Here is a 20,601-nt window from a genome sequence, read left to right as displayed (position 1 = left end):
ATGCAGAAGCACGGCAAGCACACTGAAAATATCTTATGACGTGTTTCATTTATTTGTTTACTACTACTCACATTAATTTTCATGAGTCCAGATGGACCGATTTTCAGTGAATAAAGATTTAATTGTCACACAAAGCTATCATATTGTATTATCACATAGCTTTAGAATATTTGGAACAATATTCACTGTTTTTACAATTCATTTATGGTGCTTTCGCAGGCTTTTGGAACCATAGAAACTCCCCATTCTTTGTATTTGCATAGAAAACATTTACATTTACATGTAAGTGCAACCAACTACATTCTACAAATTTCCTTATCCATTCCAAAGAAAGAACGTCATATAATTTGGGGATGACATGAGGATGAGTAAATGAGGACAAAATAATTTTGGGTGAACTGCTGTTGTTGTTCCCCAAAGAACGTTCAAATCAAATCCAGAATGTAACAAACCGATGTAAAAAATAATTACACTATGAGAGAAATAAAAAAATTCAAGTCTACTCATAACACCACGTTTCTAAAATGGAAAGTATTTAAGTGAACTAACTGCTTTTGCCTAACACTGTGTTTTCAATATATAATAATTTTCCTATTTCCACAAGTAAAATGCAACTCTGTTTTGCAAATACACCTCTATTTTTAAATTGTATTAAGAATGTATTGCAGTTCATTTCCTGGATTGGGTTTGATCATTTAGTCATAAGCATGCAAATTAAAACCCTGAATATTTAAAACAAAACAAAACAAAACAAAAAAGTTGTTATGTTGCAAACTGACATCTTTAATAGTATGCACAACAAGGTCAAAAGGAGAACTAAAGGTGAGCGACCTCCCCTCTTAGGATAAGTGCAACATCATTTTAAAACCACAAAAGTTTCCAAAAGCAATGCACTATGGGAAACACCAGACACCTATGAGTTCTAGAAGATGTTTGCATGCAGCGCCAGAAGATTAAGATGATCAAGTGGTGCTTATTTTGCTGAAGACCACAGACTGTTACTCTGTAAACATCAGCCCGCAATAACAATCAAAGCAAAGCCTCAGCAGACAGGAGAATCCTGTGTAATTCACACTAAATGGTCTAATAATAAGACGTTGACAGTCTTGGCTTTGACGTGCCATCCCTTTGGAATGCCAGAAAAATAAACTATCCCGTAAAGGACGTAAATGCAACCGCAGCTCTCCATTACTCATTTAGCCTCCCTTCCCTTCTCAGACTCCTCTCTCTTTGCTATTGTATAAAGTCACTATCAATAGCTCAGGGTTTTGTTAAATTGGGGAGCGGAAGCAGCAGCGCCGTATCAAGAGGGGAGCACTCTGCGAGGCTGGGTCGTGCCATTGTTCTGATAAGGGCAGTGTGAGCTATATCGAGCACAAGGAAAGGGATGCCGCTCTTTACAGCGTCTCCTTGACCTCACGGGTGTTGTTAAAGTTTCCACTGAGCACTGAGGGAGGAAGTGGCTTTTAACCCCTTGAAAGGAGACAGGAAAGTGCAAAAGGCTCTGAGACAGTATTTTCCACATCTGCAAGCAATACTCAGCAACATGGCTGAAGACGGGGTGTTATTTTTTTGAAGGCTAAAAAGCCACCATTAGCCCCTCAAGAACCAGAATGCACCCGCAGTCAGTGCAGCCACCCTTACCACAAGCGCTGACACGTTTTCACTAAGGAAAGATCAAAATAAGAGAAAGTATTGTTGAATTATTGAAGATGCAAAGCGGTAACCTTTGGTCTGTATTGTAAAACGGATCAAGAATAAAATTCCCTTTTAGTTTCAGTTACATAATAATGAGGCTTAAATGAAAAAGTAATTGTTCAAAGGAAATCATGTTCATCTCACATTTTATATATGTTGTGTATATATTTTTTTTTTTTCTGAGAAACTTTTGCTTTTTGCAATGCTTACGATACATACACAATAAAAATCCAATAAATTACAACCAATTGCATATACATGTTTTACCAAATAAAAAGGACAGCACTTTTAGAGTTCATCCCACTATTTGATGTGAGCATAAGTATTGGAACAGTTGAATTTAAGGCAGATGTAAAAGATTAAAAGCTAATATTTAGTTGCAGATCCCTTGCATGCAATCAGAGCAGTGAGTCTGCAACCCATAGACATCACCAGACTCTTGGTCTTATGCTTTGAAATGCTTTTACCCAGCCTTTAATGTAGCCTATTCCAACTGTTGCTTGTTAGTTTGTTTTGCTTGTCTTTAGTCTCCTCTTCAGCTGGTGAAATGAATGTTCAATCGGATTTAAATAAGACTTTCCATTTCTTTGCCCTGATAAAGTCCCTGGCTGAACTTGCAGGGTGTTTTGGGTCATTGTCCTGATCCAATATGAAGTGCTTTCTAATGAGTTTGGTGGCATTTTCTTGAATATAGGTAAACAAGATGTTTTTTTGTACCCTTCCAAATTCATTCTGCTACTGCCATCATACATTAAGTCATCATTAAAATGAAGAGGTCCTGTTCTAGAGACAGCCATGCATGCCCATGCCAAGACACCATACAGACATATATTTTAGGTTATTTTTTTTACAGCTTTTATGATTTGTCTGTCATCAGCTACTGATGTTTTTTTCAGCTGATCAGGTCGTCGTTGGTTGCTGATGTCGCCGGTAGTTTCCAAACTCTTGATTTCTGCATGCCCTTTGTTCTTGCTATAGTTCTAATTGACTTCCTCTTTTCTTTTAGCATCCAAATTGCTTACTTTTCTTTCAGAGTCGGCCTCTGTGTGTGTCATCACACAGAAAGACCTGTAAGGCAACTGTTCCAATACTTACGCTTACATCAGATAGGGAGATAAAACTCTAAAAGTGCTTGGAACGGTATGAGATTTTCACTGTATGACAATCGTCTCACGGTTTCATGGTATCAATCATGGTATATATTAAACAATAATTCTTATCAGTTACAATCACTCTTAGAAGAAAAAGAACAAGTTATTTGAGTGAACAAATCCTTTATAACAACAGACTTGAAAACATTTTAATGATGTATTGAAGTCTCCCTTCTGAAAGAAAAAAATTATATTTTAAATTTAAAAAACAAGGCTAAATGTTATCAAATTAAAATGTTACAACTTTTATTTTTGGCAAATTTCTGCACAACAGAGGTTAAAACATGGACAAACATGATATTCCTTAAAAATAATATTTAAATTAATTATTATAAAGAATATTATTATTGTTGTTATTATAACTTTGAAGTACATTATACATTACTAATATATTTGTCATAATTAATGGGTTAAATCAAACTTTTATTTTGAAGGGTTGTAGCGGACCTTTTGAGTTTCAGAGTGTTTTTGATCATGTTTTTTCTCAAATAGAACTAGGAAATGTTTATTTAAGTTTTCTCTCAGAGCAGCTCTGTTGATGTCCATGTTTGTGTAGGCGCTAAAAATTAGTGTCATGCGTACTTCTGTATAGGGGTGTTCCCGACTAACGATTTTCATAGTCGAATCGGAATATTTGAATCTTGCTGATATTCGACTGATATTCGAATCATACGTTTGGGGGCGGGGCAAAATACATTAAATCAAGTCAGACATTCGACAGCCATAATTACTGATGTTAACACACAGGGAAATGTGTAACAAATGCCTCGCAGATACAAAATGGGTAAATAATGTTTTTATGTTTTGATTAAAAGATAGTTAACAATAGCCCTTACAATTCACAATGTTTACAATAGTGCTCTGCTCTCATTATAAAGCCTATATGACTGAAGTAATTAATGTTCTGCATTTCCATTTTGAGCCGCGCTGAAGATGACCAGTAGAGTGACGCATTTGATAGCAAGTTTTTAATCAATGGGATTAAACTCATAATTTAATGATTTGTTATTTATACAGCATTACATTAATATAAAGACTTATAAGCTATCTGTAAAGAGAGCCTGAATGCACATGAACATATCTGCGCGGCTCAGAATGAACTCATTTTGTGGATGCGTTCTTCACGAAACAATGTGTAGAAACACAGCAGCTAAAGTCTAAAGATTCACAGTGTTTTATTATAATGGTCTTCTGATTATAATGGTATGGATGTGAAAGTCCAGTCATAGTTATTAGTATTCTGCATTGTAGTTTGACCTGCTTGCGCTGTGTGCTGAAGAGATATCACCATAGTACTACAATGCAGCTCTGGACTGAACCAAACGCATTTTCAGTTTGAGTCTTGATAAAGTTTTAAATCCCTGCCTCCAAGATGCTCCTCTGTCATCCACGGATTATGGAAAGTGAAACATAAATCTATAGGGGTGGTTGGATTTAATCACGCACTTTAAAATATTAATTTGAAGCTTCTTATTGTCAGATTCACGGCTTTATCAAAATAGGCTGCATATTAAATTATTGAAAGAAAACCGCAAGTTCTGTGTGAAATCAGACATTTGAACTCCCCCATATAGTCAAAATGGCATAATAAATAACAGCCCGCGAATATTCGACTGTGAGATTGGAAGTCGAATCAGGCTCCTCGAATCAAAGCATCGAATCGTCGACTATTCGGGGTCACCCCTACTTCAGTATGTATTAGATGAAATGGCGCCACTCAGAAACATAAAGAAACAAGCAGTTTATTTATATAGCAGTCTCTTCGCGCTTCACAGACACCTATCATATCTGCTTTCGATTTATTCATTGATCACATTGCACGTTTTACGTGACAACCCCGTATTTGTTTTTTTTTACCCCCAAAGTATTCCCATACTGCAGATTTTAGATATAATCTATTATAGGATATAAAGCATTTGCGCAAGTGAGATTTTGATCCTGTTCAAACCGTGATAAACCATCATATGCAGTGCAGGACTGTACGGGATGGGGCCCCTGGGCTTGAGGTTATGTTTGGGCCCTATACCTACACTACAAATGCCCTCAAATTATAATATCGTTATGGAGTAACACAAAATACACAAACATATGCTTTGAGGTTCATAAATGGTTGGCTACAATTAATATGCAACATGTCTAGGCTATAGTCAAAGTTTAAGTCTAATATTAAATATTTATTCTAATATAATACACAGAAACAGGATCAAAACACTGAAATAACTGAGCTAAAAAAAAGATGCTGGCTTATTAGTAGGGCTGCACAATTAATAGATTTTCTAATCGCATTTACAATTATGGATGCCAGAATTACGTAATCATTCAAAGCACCAATTAATCATTCACTTGGTATTCTGTATGCCAATTCAATGTATAGTTGAAATTTGAGGCTTAATGATATAGAAAAGCAATAAACGATTTTCTCTTTGAGTCTTTTCAGCTTATTTTGTTTTATATAAAAATATGGCATGCAGTTGCATAAAACAATGGTATAAACATCATTACGTGTAAATTGTGATAATCGTAATTAATAATCACAATTACTATTTGTTTTAAGCAACGTAGAGTAGTGCTTGTTGTTTGTAATTTCTCCAATTACAAATGCAGACATTGTTGTATGTTTAAACTGCACGATACACAACGCAGCACACAAAAGGACAGTATAAGTCACTATAATCAGTGATTATGTTCCCACTGGATGCAACAAATGGCTGGTTTGTAATGGGTTTTATTGGTTTTGTCTCCTCGTGCCGAGATACGCCATCACAGTCTGGTGAGGGGCATCACATTTCCTTGAGGTAAACTGAGGTATTCAGCCAATCACAACACACTGGATAGTTGGCCAATTAGCGTACACCTCGCTTTTCAGAACAATAAGCTTTGTAAAAATTTACGCGTTTCAGAAATGCGGGGCAATGAGGAGCAACAAAAATTTACATTATGTGAAAAAATAATGTTTTTTTTTTTTTTTTTTTTTTTACCTTAAACCGCATAAACACATTGTTATTTTTAGCAATGTCATATGACCCCTTTAATGATCATCAAACAACAAAGCAGCTGTGATAAAAATTTATATTTAATTTATACAGTGAACACTATGCAGTGTTATTTTCCCTATTTATTACATTTCTGTATTTGAATACCACCAACCTTATTTTATTTTTAGCACATTCTGTTGTATTTATCTGTGTTTGTAATTTGTGTATTTCTTGTGTAGTTCTTATTTTTACTGGCTGATATGCTAAAGCATAGTACTTTCTTACGGGAAAAGGTAAAACATTTCAGCATCTGTATCTTGAAAATCCTGAGGTACAGGTTTCCATTGGCACGTCAGGTACATGTCTAAATGGCATCAGACCATGTCTGTTCTGAAAATATATATATATTTAAAAAATAGGCAGGAACTAAAGTGTCAAGAAATTGGGAACATCTAAACTCTTTACAGTTGGAAGATATACAGCTCAACACTAGTCAGAAAGAATATTTTTAACATGAAATTCCCCATTTTGACAGTTGAGAACTAGACTGTCACGTTTCTTGACACTCCTTCCCTTTCAAAGCATGTCATAGCTGTTCCTGCTTGTCCTGAAACCGGTCTTTTCCCAGCAATGACGGGAGCTCTTTCACAGAAGCAAGTCCTCCCATTAAACTGCCGTTTTACTACACCCTTATGTACACAAAGGAGTAAAGCTGATGTAAGATGCTAAGCAGAAAGCTGTATCACTTGCTTCTTATGGGATTTGAAATAAAATACACCCTCTTCACATATTTCCTTGTTTGAAGATGACGTATATTGGAGTTGTGAAGGGGTGGGTCTGCTCTGTGTAAGGGATAATGTACACAACATAAAAGCTCTGCTTCAGAACACAGTGAGCTGTCTACTGCTGCTAACATAAACAGCATCATAATTATCACAGAAACTTAACTTACTGACTGGAAACAATCTACAAATGCAGCAACTGCACAGACATCAGCACAAGATTCTTGACATGTTAGAATGTTGCTAAGCTAATGCTATGATTTTTCAAAAGCATAAAAGCACACATATAAAAAAATAATAATAATTTAAATTTAAAATTTTGATTCCTTTATTTAGTGCTTCATACAATACAGATTGTGTCAAAGCAGCTTACAAAAAGTAGTATGTCATAAATAATATAATATAATATGCTGTTTTAATATAATATAAACTCTATATTTTATTATACAAATATGTTTACTTTTTATATAATACATCATTATTTGTATAATTTTTATAAAATTAAATATGTTCATGTATAATAAACATTTGTCAGCAATCAATGACTTGAATTTATTTTTCAGGAAGCTTGTTGCCTTCACTAATGCATGCAATACCTTAAAATATGGCTGAAACAAGGTGCCTTCACGTAATAGCATTTTATACATTTACATTTTACTTTTTCTATGTGTATACTAATTTCATTTCGCAGTTTGATTAGGTTAATTGAACATTTTAACTTTAATAATATCACATTATAATTACATAATTACAAATTATAATAATAAATGTAATTATAATTGTACATATGCAGTTAAATGCATAATGGTTTATTTATTTAGGTAGTTAGTTATTATTATTATTTATTTTTATTTTATTTTTTACAAACTTTAATTTAGCCTGACTTCATTATACTAGAGCTAAATGTCTATATATAATTTTATGGACACTGAAAGTTATGTATGCAACATTGCCTTAAAATATAGATATCTTAGAACAAGATATTTTAGCGTAATTAAGTTTTGTGCTGTTTTAGGCAGCTCACGTGTTTTTGAATCAGAGCAAATACCTACTGACTGTACATTATTTTGTGAATTATACAACTGCATGAAATATTGACTTGATTCAAAGCTACTTAAAAAAAAGGAGTAAAACAACATCAAATCAGTTCCCTGAATCAATGGGCATTTAGACAGTTTAGCAGTGCACAATGCCATGACTGACCAATCGGAATCATGTATTCCAGCAAGCCGTGTAATAAGGATAGGCATGCAGCTTTTAGTTGCAGGCCGTGGGTTACGACTGTGCATCAAAGTCACCACTTCAAGAGAGTGTAGAGAAGTGCAGGGGGCATCAAAGAAGTAGCTCACTGCTCATTTCCAGGAGCAAACCATTACACTCATCTGTTTCTCAGAAAGACAGTCACAATTGCATTCCTTATCACAGCCAGCTGTGCTAAGAACGGCTCATGTCATTATGTGGCTCTTCTTTTTGCTAAATTAGTAGTGGTAAAAGGAAAACCATAATAAACATTTAACTACAATTATAAAAACTAGCGCTCTTTCCTCCCATTTTAAGTGTAAACAACCACACATGAGTAGTAGTAGGGTGGTTTCCCCTTTACAAAGTGTTCTACGATGCTTACAAGTGAAGTCTGTTGTTAAAAAAGTGGCCAGCGCAACAACAAAAAAGGGCCGGTGCACTTCCTGTCTGTTGCATATGAAACGGCTCCCTCCAGCAGCACTGCTGCAGCAAAGAACCCCAGCTGTTTGAACCAGGCATGCCTTGACGTCAGCTGGTCGCCAGGCAACCGTCAACCACAGGGGTGTTACATTTTCCATTGCTCGTAGCCTTCAGATCCTCCAGTGTATCATGCTACAGCACTTGTATGCTCACAGTTGGGGTGATAGAATCAACCTCACACAAAAACTGTTTGTGCTGGGTTGGCTCGCACGCCGCTGCAGGAGTGTAAGAGTTCAGAGCAAAGCCACGCTAAGACTGAACAAATACACAGTTCTTGTTTTGTCAGTCTATATCTGGTTGCTGAACATTTAGACTTCATTTGAAAAGCACATACTTTTAGTACATTTAGACTTGTTGTACTCTAATAAAACTTTCTGTGTCTTCTGCCTCAACCAGTGGTGCAAGTTTGGGACTGGACTAGACCTACCTGTTAGCTAAACTAATGGGAGATGGGGCGGGGTGAAAGTATTTGCTAAACCTATTTTAAACTAACTTTTGTTATTATTGCAGTTCTATTTGGTGCCACTAGTATATTTAAAGTAGATTACAACTATACTATGAAACAATCCTGTTTCCTTTGCAGTGAATGGGTGCCATCAGAATGAGAGCTCATAAAAACATCACAATAATCCAAAAGTAATCCACACAACTCCAGTTCATCAATTGATGTATTTTAAATTGAATAGCTACGTGTTTGTAAGAAACAAATCTATCATTAAGACATTTAAACTTTAAACCTTTTTTAAACGGTTGGTTTTGGCCCAAATAATTGTCCATTTTCCATAATAACACTTCCTCCAGAGGAAAAAAGTCCTTCCCCTGTTGTCCCATATTTCTCTCCTGATTCAGATGACTTTTTCATTGGAGAAAGCAACTTTATGGATAGAGAACTCTTTCTTTGGAAGCAACTGTTTGAATAGTTTTTTTTTATTTTATTTCACAAGACATTAATGTATGTACTGGAGCTGTGTGGATTACTTGTGGATTATTGTGATGTTTGGAGCTGTTTAGACTCTCGTTCTGATGGCACCCATTTACTGCCTATGAAAATTTTTACTGGCTCCCTTTTAGTTTATAACACTCACTTTTTACTATCCAATCAATTTATGATCTCTAAAGTGTTGACTTATTTGGTATGATTAAATAATTTTGTGCTGTCCATGATATTGCTTTAAGACTGACAATAAACAGCCTGTGAGTGAGTTCATTCAGTTTGCAAAACTTTTTTCGACATGAACATGTGTGCTGCACACACTATCTCTAGAAAGCTGTCCGCCCACATGCTGTAGCCTGCAGCCAACAGTGATCCACAGGCCTAGACATGTTTCATCATACCTTATTCAAATTTTCACATAAACTTTAAACTTTAAAACCTGTGGGCTTATATTACAGTTAAAACAACCATTAATATGGCAGAACTTATTAAACTGCTAATCATTTTAATGTAGCATAACTGCATTTCAGTATTGACCTAATACAGTCAAAATCAAAAGTCCTACATAAGCAGAACAAATATAGCATTGTTTTTAAGCTTAAGAAACCGGAGACATGTAGTGCAAATACATAAATAATCTCTAAAAATGACACTTATTTTTACAATAAAGCTGTGGATTTCAACCAGTTTTGATATAAGACCCAGATTTTACACTGGACACATAGTGGTACAGTTGCTCAGACACTCAAACACTCAAACAATAAATGAATGTATCATTAACTATTATTTACACTATTATTATTCTGTTTAATATTTTAAATATACATATTATAATGCATGGATGTATTTTCTTTTGCCTTTTAGAAGTTGATTAATTCAATTTTTTTTGGTTTACTAATTATACATAATTATACAGTTAGTTTCAATTTATTATTAAAAAATATATATTTATTATATTATTTATAAATAACTTTTATTTTTAATATATTTTTATATATATTATATTGTTTGCTGTATTTTTCCCCTTCAGAATTTGTTTTTACCTATTTATTTTTGCAATTATACATCGTTATTTGGTTAGTTGAATTTTATTTATTTATTTATTTATTATTTATTTAGTTTTACATATTATATTGCATGGTTTGATGTTTGATGTTTTATTTTCTTTTTCATTTTAGAAGTTATTTAATCCAATTTATTTTGCTGTCCTAACTGTACCTCACTACATTATTATGGTAAATTATTTGCATTTAACATTGTTTTTTTTTCACCTTCTGTTCCTATTAGAACAGACCTGCGACACACCAAATGAGAACAGCTGCATGTAACACAACTTTTTTAAATCATGCAATACAATGCAGCTCGGAACTGTGGTAGGTTAACAAAAAGTGGCAAAGACTTGCAATATAAATGCTCACAGCTTTGCTCACAGCAGGTTTGGTTAGGCTACACTTGCTGTTGGGTTTGCTAGAGCAAGTAACCACAAGCCTCTGTGCAGAGACAGACAAACACACACACAAGGGTTCTTCCCTCGTCTGATTGACACAGGAAAAGGAGACACCAGATCAGGGGAGTTACTGAGCATGCAGAAAAGTGAACCACTCCTCTGACTTACACCGGGACACTGTTATCTTGCGTAGCTGATCTTCCTTATTAATAGAACTTGCCGCATAAACAACAACAATGCATTGCAAGTGTGAGTCAAAGCAACCTGAAGAGCATATTTAAAGATACACAACAATAATTATTTTTAATACTTTGCAAAGCAGAGCAAATGGTGCATTTTTACAAACTTTACAACCAGTCCAGGTGCATTCCCCAGACACATCCTGGCGACACACCTTTAAACCTGTTCGTAAGGAGGAAGTGCACGGAAAGTTTCATCTTGAGAAACTCCTCTGTGGCATAGTTTCACTTTCTGTGCTATTCGAAAACATTTGGAGATCCAAAAAATGACTTGAGTTTGCAGTCTCTGTTAAGAGAAATGTACAATAGCTGTCAAAGGAACCGTGCTTGAGGGATCCCCTCTGCTGAGCACATGGGACATAATTAGCAGTATTAAACCACAACACACCGCCATTAGCGCTTAAAAGGCAAGCCCACTGGAAACTTTTCTGGGTCACTTGTTTGACCGAAAGCACTGATAACAAGTTTGTGGTTTTTTATCACCATTCAATTTTCCGAAGAGCCGGTGCAGCCCACTAAACAGAAACCATGCTGCAAGTGTTTGTAGAGTAAAATGAGCACAGATATGTTTATTGCACATGGATTTCACCCCTGACCGTGTTACTGTGAGTGGTGAGAGGCTAAGCAGAACCATGAAATGCGCAATAAACCTGTTTTGGAAGAAAGAATGAGATCATCGAAAGCATCTGTTTTTAGTCATTTTTAGTGATAACCCTTTGAAAAACTTCCTTGTGATAGTCTTGTGATCCCTCAGAGCCTGGAAACAACAGAGGGAAGAAAAAAAATGACCACAGAATATTTCAGCAGTATAAGAGCACAATGTGAGCCAAAGGGCTTTCCTACAATAAAGGTTCTTTATTGGAATCAATGGTTCTTTGAAGAACCTTGAACTTCCATGGAACCTTTCAAATGCAGAAAAGGTTCTTTATAGTCAAAAAAGGTTCTTTAGATTTGTAAAATGTTTTCCAAAATGGTTCTTTTAGGAACTGTTAACTGAAAGGCTCTTTTCAGTACCAAAAATGGTTCTTCCATGGCATCAGTGCAAAAACACCCTTTTGGAACTTTTATTTTTAAGCATGAAGGCTAGTTTAAGAAAAGAGAGCAAAGTCTGCAGAGACTGATATTTTCTTGTGAACTTTTATTTATATGTTTTTATAGATAGACAGGTAGATAGTTCAGTTGCAAAAGCCTTGCAAGTGCCGTCTAAAATATTCTTCTAAAATGAGCATTTTTATCAGGCCTGTATGTTTATATAAGCTAGGGATGTTCGACTTTTTATATTTGCCTTTATTTCACAGGACAAATTAAAAGCAACAGGAAAGTACAGAGAGTAAACAGTACTAGAATACAACCTTAGACCGACCAACCTTAGACCGACGGACCACTCTGTCACGGCATTGTAGACTAATCTTTGTAAGAATACCCACATGTATTATTATCCTTTTTATTCTGGTTTCAAACTGTCATGCATCAGACACATCTCACATACGAACAGCTAAACAAAGCAAAACAGAATAGAATCATGCAAGATTCTCAAGACTTGTTTAAAAAAAAAAAAAACAATGTAAAACTGTTGGCAGGCACTTCGACATATAGCATATATATCTCTGCAACGTGAATCCCAAGTCTGTTCCCACCATGCCGCTAAATGTCAAATCAAACTAAACTAAAAAACAAAACAAAAATACTTTTAGCAGCAACGCTGACACCATGCTGACAAATTGACTTCTCCGTTTTAAGACTAGTCAATTAGCAGACTTCTGAAATTCACTTATCATGTACCTAATTAAAGATCATTAACTAGAAAACACTTTTCAGATCAGTAAAGTGAGGATTAGAAAGCTCACTTTAATTGACTGTTCCCTGAATCCCAACCACATGCAGCTCTGATAGTGTGTCTGCCCTCTAAAACCAAAGCCATTGCACATGAACACCAAAGATTCCATCGCAGAAGTTCAAGGATATCAAGTAATCTTGCTCTTGTGATCACTGTGAATAGTTAAACAATCTTTTATGAGTGCTATCATTCCTCCAGATGGTACAATAGGATGTTTGCTCTCCTCCACTGTGTTTATAAAGAACAGACGTCACATTTAGGGACCTGCGGCCTAGAGCCTGTGTGGCAAGCAGAGGCACATTATTCCACAACTTAGTGTGAGGCTGGAGAACTGCGTGACTTCCATGTCTAAACAATGAGCTTCTCTGTAACAGCACACTAGCCACAGGGTCTCTTGATGCATCTGCAAGTGCGACATGCCTAAATAGGCAGGCCCACACAATCTCACAAGGGGAAACATGTCACAGAGACAAGCGTAACCCCCTAGAAAGTTTGTCACGTGTCACTTGTGCAGGATATGATGGGGTATAAGATGAATTCTTTATAGCTGCTAATGCTATTGAGCAGGTCTCCGTGTTTCATTTACTTCACTAATAATGAACGTTTTTGTTTGAAAAGCTATTAAAAACACAACATACAAGTTAAGAGTTTATTAGAGTTTATTATAATAAAATTCAGAGTATGGACCTATGAATCAGTTGCTGTTACTAACTTCATACACTGCTGTTTGTTCCTCACTCTGCTTTTGTACTTTGTTTAAAGGGCGGCCAAATAAAGTCAGAGAAAAAAAGTCCATCTGACAACAAGACACAGAAGTACCTTTGTATGTGAGAATGTCAACAGTTACTCAGGGTGAATAGAGACGAGCCCCGAGCAGGAAAGCGCAAGGACAGTGTGAAAGCAATGGAGGAAGTCGAGACTACACAACTTGTGGGACTGGCCGGTACGTGTACAAGCTATCACTTCTAAGCATCTCTGCAATGCACAGAAACTGTAGACATCTAAAAAGCATTAGTGTTTGATAGCAGCCTCATTGCATTTTGTAAGCATTCCTGCAGCTTAACAATATAGCATTGCACTACCAACACCAAGGTCATGGGTTCGATTCCCATGAAATGGATGAACTGATAAAACGTATACCTTGTCTGCAATGCGAGTCACATTTGATTACTATGTCCATTCAATTCATAAATATAAGCTACATTTGCTCCCCCAAACTGGAAACCCATCAAACCACTGTGTCTTACAGAATCAGAGTAACTGGATCAAAAGAAAGACAGGTTGTCGGAGCTTTGGCACAGAAGTAGTGCGTTGCAACAGACATGTGATCATATGGAATCTTGTTCTAGTCCCAGTCCTGTCTGGATTCCTGTACGCTCCGGGAAAAAATAGCAAAAATTGGACCATTAAGGGGACAATACCTTGTCACTGGGAAAGTACCCTTAAAAAGACAACGTTTACCTTCCTTCCCCCTTAAAGGAGCATAGTATAACTTTTAGGGAAACAAAGTACTACTCTAAGGTGCTAAGATGCACTTTTTAGATAAAAAAAAGACACAAAAAGGGTAGTGTCCCAATGACAAGCTGTTATACCTTTAAAGATCCAATATTTGCACATTCTTGTCTGACACTGTATTTTTCCACAAATTATCCACTATTCTGTCTACGAAAGCCAACAAATTAAGTATAAAAGAGAACAGCGTATAACAGGTGGTCTTACCGCTTTCTGTTGTGTTTGCAGGAACGCTGGGGACCGCTCTGTGTCGCTGGAAATGTCATCTTCTGATTCCTCCCAGGAAGAGGAGAATCCCGTTGAAGAGGCAGAAGAAGAGGAGAGCTTCCTCAGGGCTCTGTAAGGTTGAGGACTAACCTGGGGCTCCTTGCCCTCCACACTGAAATCCATGCCGTGGTCCGTAATAATGACAGCGGGGATGGAGCCTACCTCTATACTGACCCCGTCGGGCTCTGCCTGGGTTTCTTTTGGCTCAGCTCCCTCCTTTGTTAAACATGTCTCAGTCCAAGATGCTGAGCACTTGTTGGACTCCGGTGAAGTCCTGGAGTGATTGTCGGTAGAGCTGTCAGCTTCGCTCTTAGTTTGTGCTGATGTGCTCTCAAGTGGGCCGCCCTCTTCCGTATTTGGGTCAGCCCCGTTCTTCTTGTCACCGCTGATCTGCAACCCCTCCTCCATGCCAGAGAAGCGCTTTCCATTTTGCAGTTCTTTGGGGATCCCCGTTGAGTGATCCTTGTTCAGCCTCACAAGGGTTTCCTCTGGGTTTAAGGAGAGATTGGCAAGTTGGACAGGGACAAAATTCAGGGGCGTTTTTCTGGAAATCCGTGGGCTTCGTTTAGCCTCTCGGCTGTGAGCCTGAGCCGATATTTGGGCTTCAAACAGGTCCACCTTCTTGTTCACCTCCACGTTCTGCAGTTCCTTGTGGCGCTCGAGTTGCTGAGCGGCACGGCGTTCTTCATTCTCCTGTTCTTCCTCCAGGCCAGACCCGCTCAGTCTTCGCACACGACTTCCCACATGCACGCCCAGCGATTCCGGCCGTCGACATGGTGAACGTGACCTTTGGCTGCTGGAACTGGTACTTGTTGGGAAGACGAAAGATTTTCCCGGTGACCCAGGGCTCAGGCTGCCAGGGCTATAGGGACCTCCGCTGCCCCCCAGCACGGGGCTAAATGTAGAACGACTGGGCACTGGGAGCACAGGCCTTCCTGTCCGAGGGCTGCTCTTATTGGTCAGGTTGTTGGGGTTCATCATTATCAGGCTGTTCAGAGCATAAGCTGCCATAGTGGCAGGCTGACTCTGTCCGTTTTTGCTCCCATTTAGGTCTACTCATCCAAAGTCCACTGGCCTTTGGAGCCAACCATTGTTAGGAGGAACCAAGGAAAGTTGACACGTAGAATAAAATACAATCCCAGACTCCTTTCCTTATTCACATATTATATCCACTACTTGTCCATGCTTTAGCGGAGTGCTGAAACAAAGCACAGAGAAATGGTTTAAATAGTCAGTTTGCGTACTGTTGTGCAAAACACTGAGTGTGACGCCTATTATAACAAGCAAGATTGAATAAATAAAAATGTGAGGACATTTTAGAAATGCAAAAGTGCTGATTATTGTGGTTACTGTTGTCATATTCATTTGCATTAAACGCTTCTGCTGAAATACAAACAATAAATGTGACTCATGTAAATGCCTTCTGCTGATCACCAAAGATTTTTATAATTGCGTTGGTTTTGATTGCTATCAAGATGTGTCCGTTGGGCTTCTGCAGTGAGACGCTGCCAATTGTTTTACCAAGTTTTGCTTGTCCTTCTAACTAATACTCACTCATTTATTTGTCTGAATAATCTTTACTAAATCTCACTGCTTATTCACTCAGGGGAGTCTACATATCATCAACCCACAGTTTTAAGTGCGTCAGACAAAATAATTTTTTTAGATTTGCAGAAACATAGACAGAGCAGATCAAATATAACCTTTCAACATAGCATTACCTTTTATGTCTTCGCCTGGAAAAGAGTATCACTGAGGGTGTGTAATACAATACAACTTCATGCAAAACAAATTTTACAAATATTCCAAATACCATAACCCTTATATCACATGGTGCACATTAATTCTCTAATACCAAAAATATTTTTACTGTGCTAACAGTGAGGCCTGAACCCTGCTGATGTAAAGCATTTTAAGGAAAAACAGTCAGTGAGGTATCCATTAGCTGCCTCCGTTTATAGCAGAAGCCACGACATGGGAAAAAGTTTAGTATAACTGGTGCATTGAAATTTGATTAACTCAAAGACTCAGAGGCAAATGATTTCATAATGAACCAGAACAATTTCCTGTAAGTTTTCCAACTGGGACTAATTATTTTTTGCAGTTGAGGCAAATGAACCAAGTGTCAACACCCACAGAAAGCAGCAAAATATATGTGTATAGAAACTGTTTAGTTGCAAATATATAATTTTCCTAAACACTATGTCAAGACGCTCACCTTCCAGCAACCATATGTGAATTAAAACATCCACCTCTTCAGGATGATTTTGGTTGTTCGATTAAATAGCGATGTCTTTCATAGAGTCAAGATAAATGTCACATGCTTTGACTACGAAGTCATGTGGGATAGACACATCGTGCCCTGCATTTTAACTTGAGGAGGAGAGTCCAAGGCTGGAATGCACCTCCTCGCTTTTAAGCCAACCACCACCCTGATTTTAATGATCTATTATTGCTCTGACAACTCAAATGCATCTTGAGACATCCCACGTCACTGGTGTACCACACTGTTTGTGTTTCACAACAAGTGTGATGTCTAAAAGCCGTTCATCATCACAAAATGATCATAACACAACAGAGGGCTAATATGACCTAAATGACTCAAAATAATGTCTCGTGAGGCTCTAAGCGTCTCAATGAAAGCCCTTCACTGAACTGCCCACTCTTTGACATTCATTAAATTTGAATGAGCTGGAAAACACGTGGCGACTCTCTTATGAACTCTATAGAAGCATTTGCCACATTCTTATTCCAAGAAAAATTATATCCCATTGGGAGTAGGCCTATCACTTGTTAACTAATATACAAGTACATAAATAAATAATGGAAGTACAAAATAAGAACATAAATGGATAACTACTGAAGCTCTAAATAAAACCTTATTACAGTTCTTGCAGAGGTGGAAAACATGCATTTACATTCACACTTTAAATTTAGTATATCCTGGGCAGTTTTTCTATATTCCCATAGTATTGTAATCAGTTTTCTGAACAGCGGTACCCAAAACATACACTTTCTATTGTATTGTCATCACTACTTAAGATGTCTCTACAACCCCTTAATAACAAACCCCGAATAGAAAACACTTACATTATTACAGATCTCTGCAATACTCTCAATACACTTCGTTAAGTCAGGTGGTTCATTCTGACTTGTTTTAGGTCTCCTCCTTCATGTAGATGTTTCTAAACTTTTACAGCATGTCACACCAGAGTCGGATGCTTACTTACAAGTCTCTCTCCTTGCTGCAGACGCTGTTGTTTAAACTGTCGCTGAAGCGCGGATTCGTGGATTCGGAACACGTAGCAGAATAATAACTTGAACTGCTCAGCTGCTGTTACATTCCAAGAGTTCTTTCGCCCATTTAAATCAATGTAACTGTGTTGCTGTGTATCACACGAGCTGTTCGACACCTCGCGTCAGAGCCGTATGTTTGTTTAATGTACAAAAGGCAGGAAGGAAGTTAAAATGACAGTGAGTCTGAATTCAACGGAACAGGCAGAGCCTCCCTGAGCTCTTTCGCACATTGAGCACAAGGGGAAGAACAACGCTTGATGTCTCAGAACAGAAGAGCTCTATTTGATTTATTACCTTATTTACTAGAATGCGGAAAGTATGGATGTTTGTTTGGTTTCTTGTTTTGTTTACACGTATGTTACAAATCGACAAAACAAAGGTTTGCACCCACTTCACTGAATCTGTATGTATGTTTTTATCTTGAGGTGTATATATAGTATAGTATAGTATAGTATAGTATAGTATAGTATATACACAAGCACGCACACACACGTAAAAATACACAAATACATAATTTATATAATGTAACTGTCAACATGCTAATTATATATATATATATATATATATATATATATATATATATATATATACACATACATATACATATATATATATATATATATATATATATATATATATATATATATATATATATATATATATATATGTATGTATATATATATATATATATATATATATATATATATATATATATATATATATATATATATATATATATATATTCAGGTGAAACACATAATGCAAATATTAATTTCGAATAAAAGTATTGTACATATATAATTATTGTATTATAATGTATTAATGTTTTCATATTTTTGTATATTCGTGTATTTTTATTTCTAAAATAAAATTGTCTGTGTATATATTTTTATTAATATAACATATTTTTAAATTGGTACAAGTGTTATATAAGTAACTTATATACCCACTTTAGAATATTAATTATTATTATAAAAAAATATATAAATATATGAGTATCATCATGTTTTAACAAAAGATGCAACAAAAGATTTCTTGCTCTCCTTCTACTTACATTTTCAATATTTGGTTCTTTATTGAATATGTTTAGTCGTTCTTAATCCGGAATATATTTGCATTCTCGCTATTAAGCATTATATAGTTATATGTGCTGATATTATTAATGAAAGTTGTTTTTTAAGTGTTACCCACAAATTATTTTAACAACCAGTATTTGTAGTTTAAATGACTCACCAACTTAGCAGAAGAAGGGTCTCAGTAGCTCAGTGGGAATGTCTTCTCTGATGTATGCTCATAAAACAAAAACTTAAAAAAAGGCCTAGACTCTGTCAGAGGCCAGAAATTATGATATGAAGCCAGTTCTTTAACTGGAACTGACCTGTTAATATATTGTTCACCTACCACAACAATTCCTAATACTGCTCCCAATGTACAGTATGATTACATTGCTCTGATTTTCTCTCCGATTCACTTATGACCAGCCCCACCGAGCACATGAAAGTGTGTCATATTCACCAGTAAAGTGGATGGAAAATATAATGCTTCAGTGGCCACTCTGATTTGAATGAGACAGGCTTGCAGATAGGTGGTATGAAAATTAATTTTCCATCCTCTATGACTGAGATGGGCTGCATGACGATGTTCAATAACAAGATTCCTTTCTTCAAAGTAGAGCTGTCTCTGAGATCTTTCGAAGTTTCAGGATATGGGCAACATGAGAACATAATTCATTTCCACCAACATTTCCCTATCAACTGTGGTGGCTATAAAGTCATGTCCGTGCAATCGTAGAGTTCATATATATGAATTTCAAATTAGTTAGGAAGAAGTCTGCTATGCCAGCGTTAAACTAAATAAGTGTTAACACCCAGACTGATCGTCTGCATTAAAACATGATTGTTAAGATTACTTGAGGATATTTGATGTATCAAGTTACACAGTAGCTTACTGTATGTCAACATATTGTACAGTATATTTGATAAGTTTATGTTTCATAAAGTTTAAAGTCCTTTTTAAAAAAAATTTTTAACATGCAGGCCAGACAACCACAATATAGGCAACATGGAACAGTAGACTGAACTATGGGAAAAACACAGCCTTATTTATAATTTTAGCATGTTAATGATTATAGATTCAATGGCCTTCATCAATTAAATAAATAAACAAATGAAAATTAATCTAATATTTGATCTCACTACCATCACAGAATCAAAATGTATTACATGTGCTCCACCTAGTGGTAAACCACAGTAAATGCAACTACATTATATTATATTATATTATATTATATTATATTATATTATATTATATTATATTATATTATATTATAGCTAGTTATTATATGTGTGAGACCCCCCTTTTTTTCCTGTGAGGCAGTATAAATATATTGATTCGTATATGTTTTGTTACATTCAGATACACGCTTTTTAGTTTCTGTGAATTATTTTGTGGCAATAACAATCACCTCTGTGTGCTTTTAGGCCAACTGAAGATTTCCCTCATGTGGCTGGGTATTTTAAACCACTAGATGGCAATAAAGAATCAAATTGGGTATACTGTTATTTTGAAGTTGAATGCATTTCATGCGTTGAATTGCAGCATTATAACGTGTTCAAAACTGCAGTAGGTATCGGTTTAATACTTGTAATGTATCTGCTTATGAATAACCAATAAAAAAAACAATCAAAACAGTTATTGAATCAGATAGACAAAATTAATTAATTATTTTTGTTCCTGAAAC

The 20,601-nt window shown here is 36.1% G+C and overlaps 1 protein-coding gene across 3 annotated transcripts in view; it reads right to left on the bottom strand.

The window, feature by feature from the left end:
• The window catches only part of itpkb (inositol-trisphosphate 3-kinase B), a 33,396-nt gene extending 15,309 nt beyond the window's left edge, over positions 1-18,087 (bottom strand). Inside the window, exons 1-2 of one of the 3 annotated variants that reach the window (XM_052586216.1) lie at positions 17,795-18,087; positions 14,505-15,762 (exon numbers count right to left, since the gene is read on the bottom strand). In XM_052586216.1, coding sequence (XP_052442176.1) covers positions 14,505-15,575 — 1,071 coding nt within the window. In that variant the 5' untranslated portion in view covers positions 15,576-15,762; positions 17,795-18,087. Of the gene's footprint in view, positions 1-14,504; positions 15,763-16,782; positions 16,922-17,654 lie in introns of those variants that run through there. The other 2 variants (XM_052586215.1, XM_052586217.1) reach the window with 2 other exon arrangements.
• Positions 18,088-20,601: the final 2,514 nt, after the last annotated feature.

Source organism: Carassius gibelio, chromosome B20 (assembly GCF_023724105.1).
Source record: "Carassius gibelio isolate Cgi1373 ecotype wild population from Czech Republic chromosome B20, carGib1.2-hapl.c, whole genome shotgun sequence".
In the NCBI taxonomy this organism is placed as follows: Eukaryota; Metazoa; Chordata; class Actinopteri; order Cypriniformes; family Cyprinidae; genus Carassius; species Carassius gibelio.
Note: the sequence above shows the minus strand (reverse complement) of the source record. Positions and strands in the feature narration are given on the sequence as shown.